Below are 27,312 nucleotides of genomic sequence, written 5' to 3'. Positions count from 1 at the left end.
CCATGACTACTCCTGTCTAGCCCATCATCGTGAAGCCGTTGTCCTGGGTCGATTGTCTTCGTCCAGTCCCCATGAGGCCGTCTTCTTGAAGTTATGGTTGAAAGGTCTCGTGCCCCTAGGCTCTTGACACAGTGCAGCTCTGCACTGGAATGAAATGCCTAATTATTTACCAACACGCACTACCATCACTTCTATTTACTTTTACAGGCATGAAACAGTTACTGGCAATCTGCGACGTTTAAAATTCATTGTTCCCCTTTAGCTGCTTAACCGCGCATGAATGTGTATCGGCTAATGTTATCTGCAGTCTGAAATTAGCAGTCTAATCTGTCGAACGAATTGTCATAACATGTTCAACTGATCCTGACACATAAATCTAGTGGGAATAACATTCTGCACCTAGCAATCTATTTACGCGGTTACCCGTACCGCTTCACGACGAAGTCTATTTGTACAGCACTGTTCATGGTCGGATAATTCAACACTTGCGACCGCACTGTAAAGCATCTAAATACAATCATTCGATTGAACAGTTATTACAAAGGTTATGGGTCATCGATCCACTGAAAAACTATTAGTGTGACCACACTAAATTAATCAGTCTTTGTCCTAAGCAAAGTTGTTTATGGCGCGATTATTAACCTGACGGATGTACTCACGACGCGCACTGGTGAAAATCTTGTTGCAGAATGGGTTACCTCCCTCCAAATCAGCCAGTACATATAGGGAGCCTGTAGCCAAGCCAGGGGACTACCCCGAATACACTCTTCACGTTGGAATGTAGATACTTTACAAGTTATAAATCTCATTTTACAACTGTATTGGATTTCAGAATAAGAAATTAATATGTTAATAAATAATATAAATAATAATAAATAATATTGGAAAGGTGGTTTTTATTAACATAATTTCTTATGTAGATACTTGACATCTTCCTGCGGTGATGCGCGCCAATGTAGAATTATCGAATTCGCTGCACATTAGTGGCATGAGACACATCACCATGTTCCTAAAATTCTGAGGATCATTGTCATCTACTTATTTCCTCTAAAAGTCTTCAAGGAGAGTAGATATCACTCAATTCCTGCGACGTGACACGCCTGTTTCTTGGCGCTTTAAATTTTGTTAATGTGACTTCACATATCTCTATCTTACTCTTATGCATCTTCTGTTTCACACATACAATGCCACACCCGTAGTAGAGGATAGCGACCAAGCTCCTGCCTCCAACCTGGCTTCATGCCAATTATCAGTGTGTCCTATTGCACAATATTATAATTGCGTTAAATATCACCGAATTCCACATGAACAGTAGTACTGTTCGACATTAATAGAACCATTCAGCTTCCAGCCCCTAAGGTGTAAAACCGGAAATACAGAATTTCAGGAGGACTGGCAAAGATGTATTTCTAATAAACAAGCACAAGGAACAATGATTTACAGCACAAGCACATGGGCACTTGAATTCAAACACACATAATGTAGCATCATGGGAACTATCGCTTAAAATCTATATTAGTTTGAACAAGGTTAATCGGTGGGGTAAAGTCGGATTCAATGCAATCCAGCAATATTATCTCCATAATACTTGACATTATATGACTAATTCTTTGTCAGAAGGGCCCACTGATTGAGGTTAGACTTGAAATACTTCACTTCAAGACAAGCGACCTTTGTTTTCATGCCTACTTGCCTGCCATCTGCAGAACCTTCTTACAACTATCTACTGTACTCGTGAATGACCTCCAGCGCCATCTAAAAATTAGCACTGGAACTACCTGAAGCTGGCTACAGATTAGAACCATAAGCCCCGTTGGACTTTCACTGGGGTGGTTTAAATGCAGATTTCATGTTGATTGTTGAGATCCTTTTGATTTATTTATTTCATCTGAACAGATGATGATTCCAAGGGAATCGAAACCAGTTCTTACTTAATAAATGTTATGTATTATATAAAGTGTTGAATGGTGGAACATTCGTATGTTGATTCCTATTGTACAAGTTAAACGGCAACACAGACATGAAAGTTTTAAATTATGAAAGATAGCATTGTGTATGCAAGCATCAAGTTCAACTTCAGAGAGAAATTTCAGTTCGGTGAGCTTCATTCTCTGCACAAATGTCTCGTATACACCCAGACATTGTTGATACTCTTTTCATTCACAGTAATTCCATTCCACCACCATTAATCAATGACCAATAAACTACGCACACTAAGTAAAAGCTCAGTATATTCAGGTTTGTTTTTGTTGTTGGCGAATTGCAGTTCATTTCACTTTGTATTCTATTTTGAGTTCCATGAATATGCTTCGTGTTATTCAGATTCATTTTCAGTTAACTTGATGCCAATTGCAGGTGAATATTAGTTTATTATAAAGTTTCTTTTAATATTATTAGAGTTATTATTACAGCATGACAGGTAGAATACCTCGGGAGATCACTCACTGAACGCATTTAACCAAATACATATCCAGTTGTTTAGACTTATGAATAATATTGTCAGAGAGTTGTACATAATATCCTCTGTCCCCATGAAGACATATCTTTGGACTTTAATAAGAGAACACACAAGATAAAATGGAGCATTATGAAAAGCGAAGGCAATATTGTGCTTTACATGCTTAAAGAAAGAACTTTCTTTACAGAGCACATAAACGTTAAATATTCCATGTTCTTAATCTGCCCCTGTAGGAAATCAATCCCAGCTTTGACTGAAGAAAGAGACAATTAGTTAGCATTAAATTAGGAGTTGTGTTCTTTAATTGCCGTCTGAGAGACACTTGGTTTTTGGGCATCGGTGAAAGAACTAGACTGGCCATGAATTTAACTACAACTGGGCTGACCTTGAATCTTACTCGTGTTCATTCAGACCACTGTATTCTGTTGTAGCATGAGACAAGACCTAACTCAGAAGTGAAAGGTTTGGCAACTCCAGGCAGGCAGCAGGCACGTCTCCATGGCAACCACAGTGGATCTGCCCACATTTTCATTTAAAGATAGTGTTGTGACTTTGTGCCTGACAGAGTGTGGAAACTGACCCATTTGACCGTTCTCCAATATTCATAAACATTGTGAGACTTCGTCTATCATTGCGTGTGCCATACTACCATTCTTAATATTACGTACTGTTTTCTTTTAAGTGACTCACAATTTCTACCCCCATCGTTAATTTATGTTTCATCTTATACCGATCCAGAGTTCACTTAATCTTTTTCATATGCATTGTTTTACATGTTTTTACGGCTGACGATGACCTGGACTAGGGTCGAAACCGGTCCCATTTATAGTTACTATTAAATAAGAATGTAATCACTACATTTCTTTCTTTTATGTATTGAATAGGTTGAACCTCTTTTTCAATTATTTAATTTTTAACCACATTTTCATGGCGACCATATCCGTACTCTCTTCTGTTAAGGCAGGCAGTAAACTAACCCTCCCTGCACTAAACTGTTGGAATGCTTCATTTAATATTAGGACTATAGCTGATCTCTGAAGAAATTTGAACCTGCCTCACATCATATTCCTCATATTGTACGATGGCGAGCAGTCAGTAGAAGTCATCCATGTCATAATGGATGGTGGTTTGTTTTCTTAATATTAAATTATTTTTATTTAATAGTCTTATCTTGGTAAGTATTTTATCCAATCAGTCAATACCGATCTGAATTTAGGGCAGTCGCCCAAGTGGCAGATTCCCTATCTGTTGTTACCCTAGCCTTTTCTTAAATGATTTCAAAGAAATTGGAAATTTATTGAACCTTGGTAAGTTATTCCAATCCCTAACTCCCTTTCCTATAAAGGAATATTTGCCCCTTGAATTCCAACTTTATCTTCATATTGTGATCTTTCCTACTTTTAAAGACGCCACTCAAACTTATTCGTCTACTAATGTCATTCTACGCCATATCTCCGCAGACAGTTCGGAACATACCACCTAACAAAGATTTATAACAATAAAAATCTTCCCCTTTTTTTATACTTATGTTTGCATTTTAGCAAATTAATTAATTACACACAGTACATGTTTCGTTCTTTTTTAGAACATCTTCAGCTGTTTACATAGCTTAGGTGATTCACTAAGTGTTTATCTTTTTAAGTACATTATAATCAGGTACCTTTTTCTTCTTAAATACTACGTAAATAAAAATTGAATTAAAATGAATTAAAAACAATGTGGTGGTTAAATGGGTTAGTGAAATGAGATTGAATGGATATACTTACAGTTGTATGTATGTTCAGTCCATCAGCGATTCTGCTGGTGGGATCCTCAACAGCTCTGCCATCAGCTGTCATAGATGGCCTAGACATCACTGAAAAGGCATACTAGGGAAATGAGGAGTGAGATAGTTTCCCGTTGCTTTCCTCACCGAGCCAGAGTTGCTATTACATATCAGTCTGCCAAGCCCACTGAAATGCATACACCAACCAACCCTGTGAGCAACATTTTCACACCATTCATAGCAGGGACTGGCTGCATAAGGATTGACATTATTAGCATCGCTCATACCTCAGTCACTTTCATATTGTCAAAGCCAAGGATAAGACAGACAGATCTATGAAAGTAACAAAATTGCTCTAGCCTATACCAGAAGACATAGTGCACTGTAAACACTAGGTCCTGCCAGCAAAGGCATATACTTATAGTTAGCCTATTTTAAAAACTACTTCTATTCATTTGAACAGTTGAAGTATCCAGCACTTTTTCACTAAAATATTTTGCTTGTCTTCCAGTAAAAAGTATGTCTTTCCTTTGACACTTCATTCACTCCCTCCAGGGTGGCTGCTATTTGTTTTTGAACTTACATAATGTATCTTAAATTGGATTAGTTACGGAACCTTGAAGCTGGTTGTCATTTGCTAATAATAATAAAGGAGCTTCCCCATATTCTGAAATGAAATAAAATAAATGGGGGATTTGCTTTCTGAAAAAATATGTATCTGTACGAGTAAACTTAATATATATAAATGGTGTCGTGCTTTGCAGTTGTCAAAATTCATTCCTACTGTGACCTTGGAGGAGCTACGTTTGAAGCAGCCTTCAGTCTCCTCCAAGGTCACAGTAGGAATGGATTTTGACAACAGCAAGGTATGAAAACATTTTTTATACTAAGTTTCCTTGTACAGACACATTTTTTATCAAAAAGCAAATCCCCCCTTTATTTTATTTTATTTCGTTTCAGAATGTGGGGAAGCTCCGTTGTTGTTGTTGTTGTTGTTGTTGTTGTTATTATTAGTATTTTTATTATTAGTATTTTTATTATTAGTATTATTATTACTACTACTACTATTAGCAAACGGCAATCTGCTTCAAGGTTCTGTAACTAACCCAATTTAAGATATATTATGTAAGTTCAAAAACAAATAGCAGCCACCTTGGAGGGAGTGAATGAAGTGAACACTTAACAATATTCAGAACAGTGTCATAGGAAAGACATAAATTTTTTCATAAACTTTTTACTGGAAGACAAGCGAAATATTTTAGCGAAAAAGTGCTGGATACTTTTTAACAACTACTGTTCTAATGAATAGAAATAGTTTTTAAAATAAGCTAACTATAAGTATCTCCATTCCATCTCATTTCACTATCCTATTTAACCACCACATTGTTTTTAATTCATTGTAATTCAATTTTTATTTACGTAGTATTTAAGAAGAACAAGGTACATTATTATATTGTACTTAAAAAGATAAATACTTAGTGATCACCTAAGCTATGTAAACAGCTGAAGATGTTCTAAAAAAGAACGAAACATGTACTGTGTGTAATTAATTAATTTGCTAAAATGCAAACATAAGTATCAAAAAAGTGGAAGATTTTTGTTACAAGTCTTTGTAAATAGGATTTGATACGGAAAATGAAGCTGATTTCTTGCAAACATACCACATAGTTCAGCTGCTTGTCTTCTTTCTCCCAATTCTTCCCTCCCCAAACTATGCAACATTTTTGTAACGCTACTCTTGTGTCGGAAATCACCCAGAACAAATCGAGCTGCTTTTCTTTGGATTTTTTCCATTTCTTAAATAAAGTAATCCTGGAGAGTCCCATACACTGGAACCATACTCTAGTTGGGGTCTTACCAGATACTTACATGCCCTCTCCTTTGCGTCCTTACTACAATCCCTAAACATCCTCATAACCATGTGCGAGATTTGTACCCTTTATTTACAATCTCATTTATGTGATTACCCCAAAAGGAACTTTCACCCCATCAACACAGTAATTAAAACTGAGAGGACTTTTCCTATTTGTGAAACTCACAACCTGACTTTTAACCCCGTTTAACATCATACCATTGCCTACTGTCCATCTCACATCATCATCGAGGTCATGTGTCGCTCATTTTAATGTAGGTAACATTTATTTGAATGTACTTACATGAATCTTTTAATTTGAAGTCTTCACCATAATAAGCAGGGCCCAGATTTTGATAACCTAATAAATTACAGTAGCATTGTATGAGAGAAAATGTCCGAAGAAAATATCATTACTAGTTAACCTATAACAATATAGAATAACCCTCCGCACTGTGCAACTGTATTGGTCGGTACTTGCCTTCTTCCTGCGTGGCAGTAGAAGAGATTTACCATGTGCAGGTTCCCAGAGGTAAAGTACCATCAGTTGTCTGCCAGCATATTCTTTTAGAGATTTTGATGGTTTTAGTTTGACATTTTCAAATCTCTCTCTCTCTCTCTCTCTCTCTCAATATTGTTTAATTCAAAACTGCAATTATATTGAAATGGATCAATCTGAAAATCACTGCACAATATGCAAAAGAAAGATGAGCTTAAAGCATCTTGTCAACAGGCAAAAAATCTGAAAATGACATAGCGACACAAAATATTAAAAAATAACCTAAAAGCTAAAGACAGCAAATAATGACCTAAAGTGATTCTATATTTAAGCATATCTATTATCTAGGCAACATAACATGTTATTTTGAGTTACTTGTTCATTCTGCTTTCCCCATAATTGGAGACTGCTTAAGCTAACAAAGCTTACAAAATAATTGAATTATTTTAAGAGACAAAAAATGGAGCACTTACATTTTAAAATGATATCCTAAATATAATTGTTTTGGATTAATATGTTTTGTATTGAAAAATTATATATGTGCAATTGTCTTTTGAATTTGTTATACATAGACCAGGTTGGTTATAAATTCCTCATTGGCTAAATACATGGTTCCTAAGAATACTTGAACCTCAAGTGTTTCGTCCCTCTAGCACCAATCACCGACCCTATTACTTCAAGAAATGTCACCGTCTTTGTAGTATGGAATGGTAGAGTTGTATGTGGCACAGTTGTAGGTTACATCTGCGGGCTGGTGGCCGTTGGTTTCCATTTTGATGGTGAGGTTAATAATGAAATCATAGTGGAGCCCTCCTGCATTGTGACCATATCAATCTGCCTAGAACCATTGTCTGCCAAGCCATGAACCTCCTCTTCCACCTGGTAGATTCTACTATGCAGGTCTGATGCTATTACTAATCTTATCCTGTGGTGACAAAGTGTTTCTTCTCTGTAAGAACAGGCTTCCTGAATGTGTGCCAGGATTCCTTTCTCACTCCAGCAATGCAAATAGTGAATTCCATTCGGAGACTTGCCAGGAAGAGCATGGACAGGGCAAATGTTGGCTGTCATCTTAATAGCATCCTTCCATTCTTTGCTTCTCAGGCCATCAGGTTTGGTGAGCCACCTATTACCTGGAGTGTATTCTACATAAAAATAATAATCCTCTTTCCATTCAGAGGTAAAGAACTCCATGAGTTAAGCTCCTTTTCTCAAAACTGCTTTTGTAAGGTACGCTTACACAATCAGGAGAGTAAACCTTAATTAGTCCAAGCTTTTCCTTGCCTTTCTGAATATCATTCTTCAAGTCTCGTGTTACAGGTGTATGTAACTGATTTTTATGAGGAATACATTTCAGTTTCTCCATTGTAGTTCGAGGATCAAAGACTTTTGCTAAGTGATAGTTTACACCAAGGTACTTAATGGTTTCATTAGGAGCAATAGATGGTATTATCCATCCCAAATTTGAAATTAAAGGCATAAGGGGGCCGTTGACCTTAGATGTTAGGCCCCTTTAAACAACAAGCAAAGACTTATGTTCAATAGTGCCTTCCTTTGTCGACAAGTAGATGGACTTGAATTAATTTCAATCCAATCTCTTAGAACATTAAAATAGTTTTTTCCACAAGTTTCTTGGCAGATTGTACATCCTTACCTCTGATGACTGTCATCTGTGAAGGCCATTACACTTATATTGGGGAGACCTTCTGCTAAAGAGTAACCTAAATCTTCTAAGCTTTCATAAGATTATCATTTTCTAAAAATATACCCAGTAGAAAAGTTGTATTTAGAGGGAGAAAGCATGCAAAACACACACACACTCTCTGATGATACATTTTAACTTGTGCTTTACGTCGCACTGACACGGATAGGTCTTATGGCAACGATGGGACAGGAAAGGGCTTGGAGTGGGAAGGACGCGACCGTGACTTTAAGGTACGGCCCCAGCATTTGCCTGCTGTAATGGGAAACCATCTTCAGGGCTGCCAACAGTGGGGTTCGAACCCACTATCTCCTGAATGCAAGCTTACAGCTGTACACCCCTAACCGCACAGCCATCTCGCTCGGTGTTAGTTTCATTATAGGTTTAATTACCCTTCTACAAAGCAGTGGTGAGAATGGAGGTATGTTTAAGGAAGACAGTGTTCTTTTCTAAATGACTAGCAGATAATACAATGGCATTCAGAATAACTAACACAAAGTCTCTTTCCCCTGTTCTGCTGAAGAAAGGATAAATTTCCAGCCCAGGGGTGTTAACAAGATAACCTGGTAAACTAGTGAAGCCTCATGTTCTGAGAAACTGACAAATGATCTTGGCCATCTGTCCTGAATTCTTCTCACTCTTGAACAGATTGTTATGGGTCTTCAGTTATTTGGATCTAATGTTTCACCACCTTTAAATACTAAAACTATTCTGGCATGTCTAAGACAATCTGGAGCAATTGAGACACCATGAATGTTGTGGTTACTGCTCCTCAGATTCATCTGACACGTGCTCAACATCAGAGGCGGAGACAGGATACTCATAATGCACATGATCATTCTGTGTAGACAGCAAAGAAGAGAAATTTGTATTTATGTGACACACTTATCTTTTCATTCAACACATTTCTTATAGTTTGCCTTTTTTATTATAATGTAAGCACTTTTTGTATTGATATCTTTCTTTCTATTTTTGTCCATCACATTCTGATGGTCTCTTGGAATTGCTGGACCTCTATTACCTTCCTTCTAGCTTCATAATGCGTGACTGCAGGGTGCTTTGGAGAGCATGGAGAACATATTTATAGCTGTCACTAAGAATATGGTCTTCAGTGGATAGAATGGAGTCGGTTTGTATACTATTAGTATTTATGTCCTCTCTGAGCTTCACCCTACTTACCTGTCTTGCAACAATAACATTCCTCTGCTGGAAAATATGTGTTCGACTAATTTGCATGCTAATTAGTTTTATTCCTTTGTAAAACTTTCCACAGTGTGGGCAAGAGTTTATTTTCTATCAGCTTGCATTCGGGAGATTGTGGGTTCAAACCCCATTTTTGGCAGCCCTGAAGATGGTTTTCCATAGTTTCCTATTTTCACATCAGTCAAATGCTGGGGCTGTACCTTAATTGAGGCCACGGGTCGCTTCCCTTCTTATCCCATCTTGGCCATAAGACCTATCTGTGTCAGTGTGACATAAAGCAAATTGTAACAACAATAAAAAAGAGAGAGAGAGAGAAAAGGAGCATTTGCACTCCTCCGACTAGGTATGTTTTCAGTAAGATTGGCAAAGCCATCACCATTGATTGTATTAGCGGTCATATTGCTTAGTTCCATTTGTTACTTTACATGGTCCATTGGGAAAGGGACTTCCAATTATCAAGTGACTTCATTTCACACGGAACCAAATTTAGCCGGAGTAATATAAATACTGATGTAAACAAATGACCATGCAGTATGAAATAACCAAGAGCTTTCCGGACTTCCAGTAAATCACAGAAGAAAATATTTGCAATATCAGAAACTGTTAAAATAGGGAGTGTTAATTGGGTATGTTAAATGATATCACTCACAATTGGTACGGTACATACGGTACATATAGCCAGTACATCATGCTTTATTGCTCAGGAATCTCCACAATTAAAATATACTGTTAAAAAAACACAACAGAGTATTTAAAGATAATTTTTAAAAATATGTGATGTAAACAAATTTTTAAAAATCAATCAGAAATCACTCAAACCCTCACCACATTGGTATCAAACTCGTCAATATGCAAGTTCCAAAATACCAGTCACTAATGCAAATTGTGAAGAAACTATCAAAAAAATCACCAGAACACATGCTCTTAAAACCACGCAATCAAAAAATAGGGAGCCTTTTACCTCCAGTGGAGCAACTCGGCCACTGCCTTCTAGATAATACGCGTTAGCCGCGTGTGTGTTATGTGTTATTTTAAAGATTAATCATCGTAATCCGTGGCTTGTTAATTAGTATGTCTTTTTATAACCAATTTTGTTCATTTTTAAATAAGACTTTTACAAATTGGTGCCCATCTTGTGTTGTTTATTTTTAAATTAGTTTTATTAAATTAATTGCAATAATATTGCTCATTTTGAGACTAGTGAAGTTAGTTCAGTACAGTACAGTTGTACTAACCACATAAGATATCAAAGCAGGAGGAAATGTTAATACTAGAACAGGCAGGAAAACTCTCTCTTAGGTTTGGAAAATTGTTAGCTCATAATGCAGCTAAAGTTTTAATACTGAAACCGTACTGAGTGCTCATAGTCCAAGAATTACAATTACATCACAACATAAGCCAGGTGATTTAATTTTTGTTATTGGACTTTTGAAAATTGCTAATGGTATTGTTAATCCAGTGTACTAATGTTTAAATTAAACCAGTTAATGTTCATATCAAATTTCCAAAGAAATTTTCGACTTATTTTCACCATTTACTGTGATAATGGATTGTGGTGTAATATGAATAAATGCATTAAATCAACTGCTGTTGTCTTAAGCTGAATTGACTAGTGACAAAATATGCAAACATACTAGCATTATGTTTGTGTTATTAAATTTCTATTGCTCCTGAAATCCAAGGAGTTTGTGCACGTCTATTGTCTAAATGTTCAGCAGTTGTGGTTTTTTTTTTTTTTTTTTTTTTTTTTTTTTTTTTTTTTTTTTTTTTTTTTTTTTGCATAAATATCGTTTGGGCTGTGGAAGGGTGATAATTGCCCTAAGGATGTGACAGGCAGTTGAACTAAGGATGACATTTTGTGCTATAACACAAATCATAATCCTTACGGCTATTTCAGTTTAGTTTCATCATTGTAAAAATGTAAATACTGTAATTAGAACTCTTGCAATATATGTATACTCTTATTAGAAATAATTTTGGGTTAGATTATAATTAAATTAGCATGATGCTAAAAGTAATTACAGTAGTGTAGATTTAATATAATTCGGGTGAGTTTGCCCTGTTGTAAACTGGAGAAAGTAAATAATTAATTGAAAGCTACTTAATAAATGAAAATATAAAGCAATAGCAATTAACTTCAAAAATGTTTACTAATCATTAACAAACAAGCAAGAGCAGCAGTAAAATAAACACTGATGATTTTTTTTTTCTGTATTTCTGATGGTTTTTATGATTTTAGCTTTCATTACTAAATCATATCTCACTAAAACCAAGTATAAAAGAGCCACCCCCGTTCATTATGCTACTTATCGTATTAGCGATGTTAATCAGATAGTCTTCATGTAGAAATAAACTTCTTGATTATGGAAAAGGGTGGGGGTAATTTTTATTGGAGAGCTTTACATACAATTTTTATCATTGTGTTATTTTACTGTACAAATAGGAATGCAAAACACTTGGATTTGAGTATCCATGTTACAACTTTGATACAAAATAACAGAGTTCTGTTGTGGCAAAATGCAGATTTTGGTAGACACGTAACTTTGTCATATTGTTAACAAGAATTACTTGTTCTTGTGAATTCAATGATTTGATGTTAAATTGTATGGATATTTTCATTTGATATGGACTCCCGTATGGGTGTAATATTTGTAATGTTTGATTGCAAATTTGGAAATTTCTCATTTGTATTCAGAAAAATGAGGTATTCTTAAAAATTTTGCCTTCGTTGTTTAAAGCCAATTATTTTAAGATTTATATTCATTATGAAGTTTTACATAGCCACCTGTAGAATTGTACCGAGGTTTGTATTTTAACCTTTCTTTGCTAGATTGACGTCTTTTTTGTCTGATCTTTTGTACAATTTTAATATTAAAGCTATTTTAATATACTTTTATAAATGTGGTATACTTCAGGTTCTAAAATACATTGTGGTGTTTATGTTTATTATTTTGATTTTAACTAAAGTGAGTCCACTCTTAAAAGTAAGAATGAACAATTTGTGCCATACTATGCGTATTGATCAATATATAGTGAAACTTGGATTAATGTGTGAATGAAGATTAGTCTTAGTTCACTTTAAATCGAGGAAAACAAGATTTGATATATTGTATGGTAAGTCCAGCATCTTTCAACGATGTGACTTTCTTATTAGATTGGTTGGGTTTAGTAATACTTTGAGTACTAATTTTATTATTTCTTTCATTTCTGGTTAAATAATTAAAAGTTAATCCTATAAACTTAAAACCTGTAAATTGTAGCTATTGTCTGATATATAATGGGACAGTGAGTTCTAATGCAGTCCTTGCTGTTTTTTATGTGTTTAATTAGTTACTTTTCATAGACTGGGCTCACAAATCAGGTGTGTGTATTTTTAATCTGAATTTCTTCTAGAACTCTTATATTAATTTAAATATTTGATTTTTGCCATCATAACTTATGCACTGGGTGTTTTCTTTAGATGTTGAAGATGTCAAATTCGTAATCAACTTCGATTATCCACAAAGTTCGGAAGATTATGTCCATCGTATAGGACGTACAGGACGATCTGACAAGACCGGAACAGCCTATGCATTCTTCACACCTGGTAATGCCAAACAAGCCGGTGATTTAATAGCTGTTCTGCAGGAAGCTAATCAAGTTGTGAACCCAAAACTCCATGAAATGGCTGACATGGCAAGAGGTAGTTCTTATGGAGGAAGAAGTAAGTTGAATAATCCTTAAATATTCAGTAAGTTAATGCTGTTTCAATGATCATGTGGTTCAACTTTTGTTTTTCCTATTATAAACTCATTGGTTTGATGTAGATTTCTTTTTTATTCTTCTCTTTATTCAAACCTGCTGTGAAAATATGCAAGTTAAACTGTAGGGACAAACTTCAGGTGAACCTGACAGCAAAGGAATAAAGACTCTCATAGCAACATGTGCAGAAACAGACAGTGAGTCTGCAGTAGAGCCTTAGTACAGGACATTGCATTACTATGGCCTTCATTTTGTCAATGTTACAAAAGCATCTCAAAGTGGCCTCCATGGGATGCATTGCAAGCGTCGATTGCATCGACACGCTGTTAAAGTATCTACACATCAGGAACCAACCGACTCTGCATACACAACACTTCTGTAGCTAAGTCAGTGGGGTTTAAATACGGTAATTGAGCAGACCATGCAGCAGGACTTCTATATCCCATTATCTCTTTTGAATGGGTGGGGAGGGTTGTTGAGGTATCGGCAAAAAGTAATTTGGAACTGGGCTGGTACTCCATCATACCAATGGCACACCCTAAAGCAAAGGAGGCAGTGTGGTCTGTAGAAATTCCAGGTTCATCTGTCCATTACGGTGTCCGAAAAAGCAAATGGTCCAGGTAGGTGTCCGCCAGTAATCCCTATCCAAACATTAATGTTAAACTGTTGCATTCAACCATTCCAAGGGGATTTGATGTAGCCCGTTAATGATTATTGTGTAGGTTGAGATGCAAATTCTACCTAAGGTCTTTTAGTCAGTGAAGAGGACTGATGACAGAAATCCTGTAATGGTGGTGGCCTGTTGCAAAAACCAGGGACAAATCCTTTTCCAAGGTAGAAAATCTGCTAGCGATAATCCTTGAATGCATGGCAGGTGATAGGGATGGTGGTAGTTTCCATGTAGGAATACACAGCACAATCGTTTGGCTTATGCTTGTGAGCTACTTGGCTAGAGCTTGTACCATGATTGTGTTCAAAATCTTGTAGAATATGTTCTTTCAGGTCTGGTGCATGAACATGCCACTGCAGTTCTCTGCCGTTGTACAAGTAATGCTTTCTAGCAATCGTATCCGAAATTACGCAGTAACCTAAAAATCAAATCATGTTCCGTAAAATACATTGGCAAAGTATTATCTGAAAAAATTAGTAGTATTAAGAGTACTTGCATAACAAAAGCTTGAGGGGTAACAAGCAATTTTGCTAAAAATTAAAGAAGTTAGGGATAAATATCTTGCCTAAAAACTCTCAAGCATCACATTGTGATTATTATCCTATGATCATCCTAAAGTCCCATGTATTGAAGATATTCATCATCCACGCTTGTATCCATGCAAAATGTGAACGTCAAGTTGATCATGCCAAGTTTGGGTTTAGAAATGGGCTGGGAACTTGTGAGGCCCTTTTCTCTTCGAATGTTCGAGTTGAAGCTGCTTAGATATGAATGTCAAAAAGCTTTACATTGTGTATCTCACGGAAAATTTGCTAAGTTTTTAAAATCTATTGATGTTGCAAGTGATCTACATATCAGCACTCGGTTCGACTGGAACCATACAGCAGAGTTCAAAATATTGTGAGAGGCTATCTAGGGTGTTAACCTAGGCATCAGAATCAATGGCAGTGTCATCAATAACATCCACTTTGCTGATACAGTTGTGTTAGCCAGTAGCTTAACTGATCTAATTATTATTAAATAATAACACTGTAAGGATCAATGCACTATTTGGTCTGTTCCTGAATATTGGTAAGACCAAGCTGATTGTATTTTTGAAAACACCAAAATGGGCCTCTCTGCATATCAGCAACATAATTGTTCAGCAAGTGTTATCCTTGAAATGCCTTGGGACAAGTGAATGAACTCTTGTCTAGGATTGGGCAAGCCAAAAATATGTTAAAACGCGATGAGGGCCCTGTTCACCACTAAAGATCTCAACCTTCATCTCCAAGTCTGGATATTGCAATGCTGTTTTCTGTGCCCTCCTGTATGGTTTGAAAGGCTGAATGCACATCCATCTGCTGGAGAGGCATATTGAAGCTTTCAAAATGTACACTTCCGGACACAACAAGTGAGCATTTCCTGGAAGGTATGGTTGCCTGCAACACACACAGTTGGGAAGATAAGACATGCGACTTGGCCTTGCCGAGTTTTGTTCCAGGAGTAGAAAGGAAGCCACGGAAACCATCTTCAGGACTGCCAGCTGTGAGTTCGAACCCACTATCTCCCAAATGCAAGCTGGCAGCTATGTAACCCAAACCACACAGCCACTTGCTTGGTATTTTATTTGTACACTGACTTAGATGGCGAGCCACTTAACTTCCGTTGTTTTATCATGCCATTATCGACAGTGAGTGGACTTCTTCGTGGCCCTGAAAGGGGCCATTGGGTGGTCCTCTTGGTAAGAGAACGTTGTTCGCATTTGGCGCGGAATAAGGCCAGGTCTCCACCATTACCGTCTTCATCTCACCCTCGCACATTCTCAATGGGATTCATGTGTGAGACCTTCGAGGAGGCCAGGCTGGCAAGATGAACCACCGTCACGGAAGGAATCCTAATATTCTCTGGAATATGTATGCATTGCCCAGAGGAGACACATTATTCTATTTTGTGTTACGTTCCTCTCCCGCAAGAGCTCATCCAACCTCAGCACGCAACAGATATGCAGACACAGTGGCGATAGTCGACCACGTTCACTGGATTGTGTTGGTGTGCTGAAAGGGTGAAACCTATGCAGGGTGTATCAGAAATACACAGCAAAATTGCAGGATTGCATTCCTCATATGCTGTGCAGACAAAAAGTTGATATAAACTGGATCCGGAAATTTGCAGTATTCGAGATGTTGGACACTCTTAGAAGACGTGGCACTAGCACTCTTTCAAGGGATGTACGTCATACATGCCCCTGCACATTTAAGTCATCGTGTTCCTGAGTGCCATAAGGCGTGTCGTCCTAATCACTGGGTAGATGTAAACAAATTCCGTGGCCTCCATGCTCGCCCCCTTCTAAACCTGTCGGACTTCTTCGTATACATGACTGCTGTGTAGATGAAGCAAAAGATTGTAGAAAAATTGTACTGGTATGTGAAAGGATGTGTACAACACCAGGTATTTTTGAGTGCCATACCAAGAAGGTCAAGGCAGCATGTACAAGCCTCCGTCAAGTGCTCTGTAGCAGAGAACTACCATTACAGCTTTGGGTTCGGATAGCACAGTGCTGTGTGTTCTCCATTGCGATGTATGGAGGAAAGTCCTGGACTACGACAAAGCCACTGTGAGAAATGTGAATATCGTTGCATGCTTCATATCAGCTGGGTAGACAGAATACACTGTGAGGAGGTACTTACCAGAATATGTAAAGAAAAAGATCTATGTAGGGCTGTTAAGTTCAAGCAGCCCTCCTACTTTGATCATATCATGAGACACACAGTGACTTAGTGTCTCCTGCAAATAATTATACAAGAGAAGATGCAGGAGAAGAGGGGTTCTGGGAGATCCCACGTTTTGGCTGGAGAATGTGCGACAGTGGTTTGGACAATCAGCTGTTTTACTATCCGCACAAAGTTGAGATAGCCAGAATGTGTAATGCAATGACATGACAAGCAAAAACCTGCAGTATGGGGAGGGTAGACTTTTTGAACATTTGTGAATCAGCAGAGTGCATCATTACGGGAAATTCAAACTACTGAAGATTCTAGCAAATAACATTCCATCTTAAAATGCTATAGGATCTGATATGTCAGCAAATGCAAATTTCTTGATCCAAGTTCATATAACCTTTTGTCTGTGCCATATGTGAGGAATCTAACACTGCAATTTTGTAAGTTGCTCTCCATTGTCACTGTTAAGAGGTTTCGGCAGTTTATATGATTCGGGTTATCCATTAGTGAACAGTGCGAGTTTTGTTGTCTTATGTTGTAAGAACAGTAGTGTACATAGCTACTGTGCTAGAAGACAGTGTTTCAGCCTGGGAGGAACTGCTACAACGTGCCCCCATGTTTTGTACCTGGCTGTATATGGCATTTCTTAAGATCCCCTAAAGAGAGTAGTATTTACTTGTATTCTTTTTTGCGGGGTAATGCACTTACAGCATTTCATATGAGGGATGAAACTCCCAAATGCTTTTTAATTCTCTATAATGACGGATATAACTTGTTATTCAACTGGCTATTCCGGACTTGAAACCAACGATTCCTACACCCGCTTGCTCTAATTGCAGGACGACTTTAATGATAATTTTTGCAATTGCATTATCAAGGGTGGCATTCTGGCTGGCATATATTGCTATGAATTGAATCCAGTTGTACAGGAAAGGAACAAATGTCAAAAACTAGTGCATGATTTGCAACTGATCCTTTCCTCTGAAGTAAATGTTCCCAAATCAACATAACTGTTCACTTGTAACAAATCTGAGTTTAAGTGAATTTCTTCTCTAAGCTTTACATCATCAAATATCAGCACCCCTAGCTGTTCATGGTCCTTCTTTCCACTAAAAAATAGTGCTGTGGCAGCAATGGCATGGTCATTAATGCCATATATATACAGGGGACGCCGTTTATTGTAATCACGGCTAATGTTATCAGCCTTATTATATAATCACTTCTATGAAGTCCCGTACGGACAAATACTGAAACATTGAAAATCTTCCGTTGATTGTGATAGTGAATTTGGTATTATCACATTTGTTTTCAAGAATTTCGTTCTCAAGTATGCAAATAGAGTGCATACAAAGAAACAGCTCCCAACCTTTAAAACCCCGTTTTTACACTGCGCTTGTCTTCAAGGCAACTTTCAGGTCTCATCTTTTGTAGCAGGTTTGTGGTAGGAAACCAGTCAGTGCAGGTGGTAACCCTCCCGCATACACTTCCTCTTTTGTTTCTTTCCTTACGGTAGTTTAGCCCAGGACCACTCACTCAAGTCTTACCAAAGCTTTTGCAGTGTGAAGTTCTTAGCATTGTAGTGCAGTGGCAGCTAGTGTGAAAAGCAAACCATTAAAGAGAAACTTTCAATTATAGAATATTGTGACAAATTGCCTACAATGAGTCAACGCAGTGCTGCTGTGGATTTACGAATTTTGCAATCTCTTCTGTGCAAACTATTGAAAAACAGAGACAATATTCTTAAGGCAGCAAAAGAAAACTAAAACTTCAACTTTAAGCACAATTGGAGTGGAAAAGACGCTCAAATTGAATCAGCCCTAAAACTTTGGTTTTCAAATGTTCGTGAGAAAGATGCTTGTGTTGCCAGTTCTCTGATGCAGCAAAACGCTGAAGATCTGGCAAAAAAAAAATGAAAATAATTTTGTGGCAACGGAAGGATGGTTTCACCATTGGAAGAAACAAGAAAAATGTAGCGTACAAACACACACATGGTGAGCAGGAGGATGCTGATTCTGTCGCTGCTCAGAGGTGGTTAGAAGAGGAGTGGCCTAAGATTGCTTCTGAATTCTCTCCCGAGTGTGTGTATAATGCTGATGAGACTGCACTGTATTAACGCGCCTTGCCTGAACACACTTGTTCAAATATGGAAGTGCTAAAGGCTGTAAAGCCTCCTAGAACGAGTAACAGTTTTTATGTTGTGCAAGTATGTCTGGTGAAAAGAAAAGACTTAGCGATTGAGAAAAGTAAGAACCCATGTTGCTTTAAAGGCATCAATAAGTTTTCAGTGGACTATCATTCCAATTCTAATGCATGGATGTCCGCCTTGATTTTCAAAGAATAGCTACTGAAGTGGGATAATAGGCTGGACCGTAAAATAGTTTTGCTGGTTGACAACTGTGCAGCATACATTGTGAATTGTAAACTCAAGAACATAAATGTGGTTTCCTTACTGGCAAATATGACTTCATTAATTCAACCATGCGATCAAGGAATCATTCACACCATGAAATGCGCACAAGAACATAGAGGACTCAGATAAAACTAGTGTCGATGCCCTGCATCTTCTAGCCATGTCATGGGATAATGTCTCAGCATATAACAATAAGGTATGGGGATGTTTAAAAGAGTTACCAGAAGTAGAGGAGAATGTTGAACTTAGTCCAACAGGTTTAACGGAAGATGAATTTCAGGAATGGATGAACATTGATGTGGGCATCATTTCTGATGCGAAACAGACAGAAGACAATGTATGTGAGGCAGTTACTTCCGCAGAATTAGATGTGAGAGGTGAAGAACACGGCGCTAAAGATAGCAATGCTGATGATGATGATGATGTTGCCGAAACTTCCCGAACACAATTAATGCTGAAATACGACAGGCACTAGATATCTTGCGACAAGGTGTTCAACATAGGTCAGTGGACTTCCAAAAACATTATGAATATGAAAGATTCATTAATGGACTTTTGAGAGACAACCAGAAGCAAACAACAATAAAATTAGAGACTATTTTACATAGCTGAAAACAGTTAACGGTATTGCAGTGCAGTGTACCAATATCTTTTTCATTGTAGTGCATGTAGGTTATGAATAAATACAGTAGGCTACCTATCTTTTTTTATTATTCGGCTACTGTTACGACTCGGTTAATGTTACCAAATTATCTGCGTCCCAGAGTGATCATAATAAGCGGCGTCCACGAACCTCAATTCTCAGTTTTTCGAGGGACCCCGGAGAAAAAACGCGCAACACGGGAAAACGGAAAATCCGGGAACGAATGAAACATCAACAATTGGGCTAAACATCACAAAAATGAAATATGTAAACCAATAATCTTACATACGCCCCTAAACCAAACCAAACTACAGCCCCAGTGGGCCTTCCAAGCGACCGCCCTCGGTCCGAAGGCCTGCAGATACGAGGTGACGCACTACCAGTGTGACGAATCCTCTCGGCCGTTATTCCTGGCTCTCTATACCAGAGTCGCCATATCACCATTAAATAGCTCCTCAATTAAAGGTAATCGTAGAATGAGTGAACCTGGAACCAGCCCTCATATCCAGGTAAAAATGCCTGACCTGGCCAGTAATCGAATTAAGGCCCTCCGGGCGAGAGGCAGGCAAGTTAGACTGTGGGGCTGGCTTCAAACGTTTATTACCGGTACGCGACTTTTAAATCTCGAAACTTTACATTGAGTTTTACCGGGTAATCTTCATCAGTTTCCTCTGAAAACTTCGTCATATTCCTTTGAAAACTTCTTTCAGTTCAGCAACTTCGATCAGCCAAACTCTTCAAAAAATCTAATACCCGTAACGCGAAGCCAAACAACAATCAACCGCAAGTAGTTTTTCATTCTCTAATCTAATGAAATAAAACACATTAGATACAAAAGCGTCCAACATGATGGCAAAATGCTTTTTTTTTTTTTTAATCTTCCATTGTAATTTTGTCACCGGTATACTGTTCCTAGTCAGTTTAAGGAAATCCTGTACCACGTAAATTAGGCCTAGGCTGCATCGACTTTCAAAGGTTATGTTGAACGCAAGAATATGGTTTCGAAAGTAACAATCCTCAAGTTCTCGAATGCATTATATTTAGTCCTGCCCGTCACTAATCACAATCAAATTGGAAAGAGAAAAGGTATCATTAACACTTTCGAAATTACGATCATTCGCGACCTTGAACTCAGCTGGAAAGCGTGCTCGCTGTACAAGTCGGTACGAGTGCGAGATAAGTATTTAAATGTAACGTGCGCAAATAAAACGACTGTGGCTTTTATAACATGTTAACACAAAAACGTGAAATTCTCAGTCTTATATTAGGACCAAAACAGTAATAGGCAATCCCAAAATCGCCCGTGGCTTTATGTACGTATGCAAGGTGCAACATCTGGTCTGATTTCGATAACATAATCATAGGCCTATATGATAATATTAAAATACTAAATTTGTGTTACTTAAAACGGAGCCGTTTCAATTCCTGCCTGAAAGCCCGGTGACTACACAGTGCCCTGAGGGAAATGCCGGAAACCTGTTCGGCGACACACTCAGAAAAAATAAATATATATACCTCTAACCCTGGACATAATGTAGACGTTTTGCAAGTACGAACATTTGACGAACATCGTTCCGTCCTCAAATAGAGCTATCGAAATGTGCTCTGTCTCCTTCCAATTGTTGAGGGCACTCTCTGCTTTATGTATTCCGAGGATTCTCTAAGCAATACTACCCGAATGCGATGCTAAGATCCCTTATGCAAGTTCGACGCCGATCGCTATCGCTTTTCCAGTTCAGTACCGGTACTACTTCAAATTACCACAATGACGGGACGTCAACACCAAGATCCGTGCCATAGCCGTCCTTTCGTAAGATACAGTTTCTTGGAAAACGCATGATCGAGGATTTAGCATTGATGGGACTGAAATTTCTGGACGGTTGATCAGGGAAATCGTTTCTTCGAGGAACAGATAATGCGGGATTTTTACAACGCGATTTAATTAGGATGCTCGCGGGACCACGTGATTTGAATGAATAATACGGGAAAACATAGTTTCCGGGAACATATAATTGAGGTTCTACTGTATATATGTATTATATAAGGCCCTTCACTAATTTTCTCAAATGAGCTTCACAGGGCAAAGACATAGCAAGTCATGATTTAATCAATGCCAGTAACCCTTGAGAGACTATTTTTAAAAGAAGAGAATCCATGAGACTTATCACTTGATATTTCTTTTTAACATGTTATCATATGCAGTTTCCAGCTGTTGGCCAGGTCTGCTTGGAACATAAACCTCTCCATCTCCTCTTGTATTCCCATTCCCACCATTACTCTCCCTTGACTCTTTGCACAGTCCTCTTTGTAATTTTCATGTTGTCTCCATTTCATGCACTTCCCTGGGTATCCTTTCCTCTGTCATTCTCTTCATATGTCCGTACCATCGAAGTCTAGATGCCTCTATCCTGCTCTGTAGTGGCTCTTCTTTTACTGTATCTGTAACCTTTTCATTTATCATCTTATAGATTCTTATCACTCCTATCAAGCTTCTCAGAAATTTCATTTCACCTGCCTGTATCCTGATCACAGCTCTCTGCCTCATTACCCAAGTTTCTGCTGCATACATTGGAATAGGTACGTAAAACGTTCTGTATATCACTCTTTCGCTTCTCTGAGGGACATCCTGGATCCAAACTGATCTTCTGGCACTTTTCGGGAATGCTCCTGCTTATCTTCCACGTTCGATTATTTCATTATCATTTCTTCCACTTCCCTCTATGATACTTCCTAGGTACTTGAAACTCTTTATATTCCTAAGCTGTTTCCCTTCAAGCATCATCCCCCTCATAGGTCTTTTCTTCCTTTTTTCTAGTTGTGATCACTATCTCCCTCTTCTTGGCATTAAATTTCATTCCATATTGTTCCTCCTCATCTTCCCATGCATCTAACTGTTCCTGGATATTTTCTTCCTCCCTAAACTATTAGATCTGCATATATCATCTCTTTCATTTTTCCTTGCTACTTATGTCATATCATCCATTACTACAATGGAAAGCAAAGGTGACAGAGCATTTCCTTTTTTTTTTTTTTTTTTTTTTTTTTTTTTTTTTTTTTTTTTTTTTTTTTTTTTTTTACAAACCAGTCTGTTCTTTCTCCTCCTGCTTTTACAAAACTTAACACTCCCATGGTTCATCTCCTACACTCTTTCTGTTGTCTGCTTCTCAACACCTTTTTTTTTTCCGTAAGGCTTCCAATACCTTGTTTCTGCACACACAGTCCTATATTTTTCAAAGTATCGAACATAATTTTCTGCTTTTTGCCGAGAGGCGTCTGAAGTGTGTGGGTTTTTTTCTCCTCCGGCAAATGTATTCTAGCTTTAGTGACCTTTAGTTTATTCTGTGTTTTAATGAAATTACATTTCTGATTCCTCAGTCTCCTCTTTAACAAAGCAATTGTTTTTGTAGCATTTGCAGCATCGGGGCTCTCTTCAACTGCTAAGCATATAGGCTGATCACTTGACATTGTTCTAATTAGGTCTTTAAATAGACACATCTGTTTGTGTGGATTGTCTCTTTACAGGAGTGTTACATTTCTTAACTCGTAGAAATATATTCTGAGCAGATTAGAAAATATGGCGGGGGGAATGCTTCTGTTTTTAATTTCCAGTGCTGTCTTGGCACTCACTGTAAATAAGTCTTATATTAAGAAGTTTTTGCAAAAATGAATCGCACGTAAAATGGCTACGAGTCAGTTCTGTCTTCATCAGTTCATTTATGTATCAACTAACTTGCTTTATTCTTCTGGCAGAAACTGGGAGTATTGAGCTGAACCCCCTTAATGTCTTATCATATGTGTATTCTTGCTGGGACAATTGAGTAAAACAAGGTGAAAGAAGAGCTTACACCTCCTCTTCTAAAGTTGCTTTTGAAAACCATCAAGGAGCAAAACCTCCAGTACATTGGGTACATCATGAGAAGTGAGCGATATTAACTTCTCCCTCATCAAGCAGAATATTGAAGGATGAAGATTTGTGGGCTGACAGAGAAATTCCTGGCTTAAAAAACTTCTGCCGCTGGTATGAACAAACGTTTATACAATTCTTTTGAGTTGCTGTTTGTATTGTGTGTAATCACAATAAACTGGATCAACAATTTTCGTTGGGAGACAGCATTCTAAGAAGACAGGAGGACTAGACCTGTTTTAATTTGTGGTCATTTATTTTGTTGTATGTATCATAGTTCTGATTGAATGACTTACTCATGCTTCTCTTGTAAATTTCAGTAAACTTGTTCAGCGCTTGTCAACTTATGGCCATCGTAATTCATTATTATTTAGGGTTTGTGTATCTGAGAAATGTTATCATAGTGTTGGTATCTGTAATACTAGTGTTGTACTTAAAAGTAATTGTTGCTCTTTTTCTCTGCAGATCGCAGTCGTTACAGTAGAGCTGGAGGTGGCGACCGTGGTGGTCGTGATAGAGGAAGGAGGCCTGAACGAGGTGGCGGCGGAGGCATTGGTGGAGGAAGGAGTGGCATCGGTGGGGGTGGTCGAGATACTCGTGACCGAAGTAGCCGAGGGAGTCGTTGGGGAGACAAGTCTAATGATCGAGGAGGCAATACTGGTGGTAGCAGTGGTCCTGGTGGTGGTGGTGCCAGGGGAAGGTCGACTCGTTTTGGAGATAGTCACCAACAGTCTCAGAACTCCAGTTACCAACCTTCACAGAATTCTAATTTCCGCTCTTCACAGAACTCAAATTATCAGACATCAGGGGGCCAAGGTGGCTCTGGAAATTCAGGCCCAGGTCAAAATATGCCTCCACCACTTCTGGGTTTGCCATCTCTTCTACCACCACAGCAATCCCAGCATGGTGGTAGTAGTGGTGGTCCTGGTGGCGGAATGAACAATTCAATGTCTTCGTTGAATAGTAAACTTCCTCCACCACTCTATCCACAGAGTGGTAACACTCCTGGTGGAGGAAATGCTGGTATGGCTAATAGTGGGGGTATGAATTTTAGTGGCAGAGGTGGTTTTGGTGGTCAGTTTCAACGTCAACAACAGTCAAACAATAGCTATGGATTTAACAGGAATTAAATTGTGTTCTAGTTCATCTTCATGGTATTATTGGTAGATGTGATCCTCTAGGCAATTTAAGGTGAACGTTCAAATGGTATTTGCATACCATACAAATTTTTATTCTAGTGCAGGTAATGTTTTTGAAGTTTTATGCAGTGGATATAATACAAGTTCACAGAAAGGGCAGAACTGATATATTTAATACATTTATACATGAAAGATATACAAGATATAAGTTTTTAAAGCTATACATACACACTCAGTGAAAATTGCATTTCATAGAAAGGGTTTCAATGTTAGCTTAATTCTCTTGATGCATTAAGTCTTTATAATTGCTGCCATTAAATCTTTTGTTGGATCTGTCATGCTAATCCTATTACATATGTGATGTTCAATAGTATTTGTAAACATATGCATTTTTCCTTATTTTTTTATTATTCACTTGATTTTCTCATTGAGATATTGTTCTATATAATTTAGATATAGAATTATCAGCTGTTTACCTGTACATGTAATTCCCTCCCAATGAAAGTTTTGTCTTTGTATTGTTTCATCATCAGACCTGTAAATAAGTTAAGTGGGGCACAAAAGTCGTATTTAAAAAAGAAAACTTCAAACATCTCTTGGAAGTGGCCTTCTTACAATAATTACTTGTACATGAAATTGCTCGTTTTGTTTTTGTATTGTATTGTGAAATGTATGTCAGCAGTCTTTGTCCAAAACTACTCAAAAATAAAACATTCAAAGGTACTATTGTCTTTTTTTTTTTTTTTTTTTTTTTTGCGGGGTGATGCCTGTACAGCATTTCATATGAGGGTTGAAACTTCCAAATGCCTTTAATTTGCAGACTACCAGCTCTTAGTACGAACATCTGACCTGTGTATCACTAGTACCCTTTTAAGAAATGACTTTTTAAAAGGAGGAATGTCTCCAATTCCATTGATGTCCTGGCAAATTTATATCTTCTAAATGTTGCTTAAAAAAGCAAGAACCGAGCTCAATAGCTGCAGTCGCTTAATTGCGGCTAGTATCCAGTATTCGGGAGATAGTAGGTTCGAACCCCACCGTCGGCAGCCCTGAAAATGGTTTTCCGTGGTTTCCCATTTTCACACCAGGCAAATGCTGGGGTTGTACCTTAATTAAGGCCACGGCCGCTTCCTTCCCACTCCTAGCCCTTTCCTGTCCCATCGTCGCCGTAAGACCTATCTGTGTCGGTGCGATGTAAAACAACTAGCAAAAAAACAAAACAAAAAAAAAGCAGAAGTTGCACAGATGGATCTGATAGTTTTTCAATGAACCATCTCTCGTATACGCCCAGAGTTTATCTTGCTAAGGTATTTGCGGAGAAGTTGTTTTATTTTTCTTCTTCTTTGCTGGAGACTGCATAGTCATTAGGGATGACCAGTGATCTCTCTCAAGACTGAAGTTACGGATCTTGAGGTCTTGGTTTTTGTGATGTCCAGTAGCTGTGAGCTAGATACTCCCGGAACTTAGCAGTTGGTATATCATCGACAGTTCATGTGTGAAACGTAGTCATAGGGAAACTTTCTCATAACTTGTAAGCTCATAAATGTCAAAAACATGATGCCTGAGTCAGAATTGTTTTTCAGTTATGCATAACGTTCAGAACTGTTGAACAGATTTTAAAAAACTTACAACATCCAGTACCAGTACATCAGTACTGGTAAGCATTTAAACCAAAATACAAAATATATAGCCTCTATCCGTGCAAGTGTTTCAATAAAAGGAAACCAATGAACGTTCGGGATCCAATTTTCCTTGCCATTGAAGAATACACACGGTATCCCCTACCTTTTGTAAGGGGCGACCAAGGGATGGACTTAGAACACTGAGACAATCCGTGATTTGTACCATTACATGAGGAACACCCTGGGTTGACGTTACTTGCGATTAGTACTGCCTCTGGATGTTGCTTGTGATTAGTATCATCATGGCCTTCTACAGAGCTGGGGGAATGGGCGCTCGGATGCAGAGGCAGATGTCTAGCGGGAATAGGAGCAGAGTGCTGTGCTCGAATGTGTTGGATCCACTGTGTTTAGAATGGGTCTCTGTTAGCTATAGTTTGTACCCCTATGTGTAGAACACCACGGGATTGTGCATTGCCCATGATTAGTACCATTATAGGAGGAGCACCCTGATTCTGCTTTACCAGTGATTAGTAGGTAGTAGTATCGGACGTGTCAAGTCTCCCAATTTAAGCAGGAGACTCCCGATTTTTCATCGTTCTTCCCGATACCTGGAACAGATTTGCCAGTTTTCAGAGCAGTATCGGTCATTTTAGTATTATTTTAAACTCCCGCACGTTTCCTCGTTCTATCAATATATAACAGAGTATGGCTGGTCAGTAGTAGTTCTAATAATGAAACCAGATGGCACGGTGGCCAATCATGTGCTCCTCTTTGGTCTATAATAGTTAAATACTCATTCTCTTTGGTCAAATACGCAAATAGCTTAATAGGAAGTCGCAAGCGAGTAACCTAACCTCAGAAGTGGCACACCATTGATGTCTACCCAGGCCAGAACCTGCATAAGTGCTCATGTTGTGTCTCTTAGTATTTGTTTTGGTCAAAATGCTGAAAAAAAAAGAAATATGATGCCATGTTTAAAAGTGCTTGTAGGGAAGAGTTTCA

At 38.0% G+C, this 27,312-nt stretch overlaps 1 protein-coding gene across 3 annotated transcripts in view; it reads left to right on the top strand.

The window, feature by feature from the left end:
- Positions 1 to 25,411, top strand: part of LOC136856977 (uncharacterized) — a 218,443-nt gene extending 193,032 nt beyond the window's left edge. For all 3 annotated transcript variants that reach the window (XM_067135299.2, XM_068225022.1, XM_067135300.2), the window contains exons 11-12: positions 12,940 to 13,182; positions 24,015 to 25,411. In XM_067135299.2, coding sequence (XP_066991400.2) covers positions 12,940 to 13,182; positions 24,015 to 24,679 — 908 coding nt within the window. In that variant the 3' untranslated portion in view covers positions 24,680 to 25,411. The remainder of the gene's footprint in view (positions 1 to 12,939; positions 13,183 to 24,014) is intronic.
- The last annotated feature ends 1,901 nt before the right edge of the window (positions 25,412 to 27,312 follow it).

This window comes from Anabrus simplex, chromosome 1 (assembly GCF_040414725.1).
Source record: "Anabrus simplex isolate iqAnaSimp1 chromosome 1, ASM4041472v1, whole genome shotgun sequence".
NCBI classification, from domain to species: Eukaryota; Metazoa; Arthropoda; class Insecta; order Orthoptera; family Tettigoniidae; genus Anabrus; species Anabrus simplex.
Note: the sequence above shows the minus strand (reverse complement) of the source record. Positions and strands in the feature narration are given on the sequence as shown.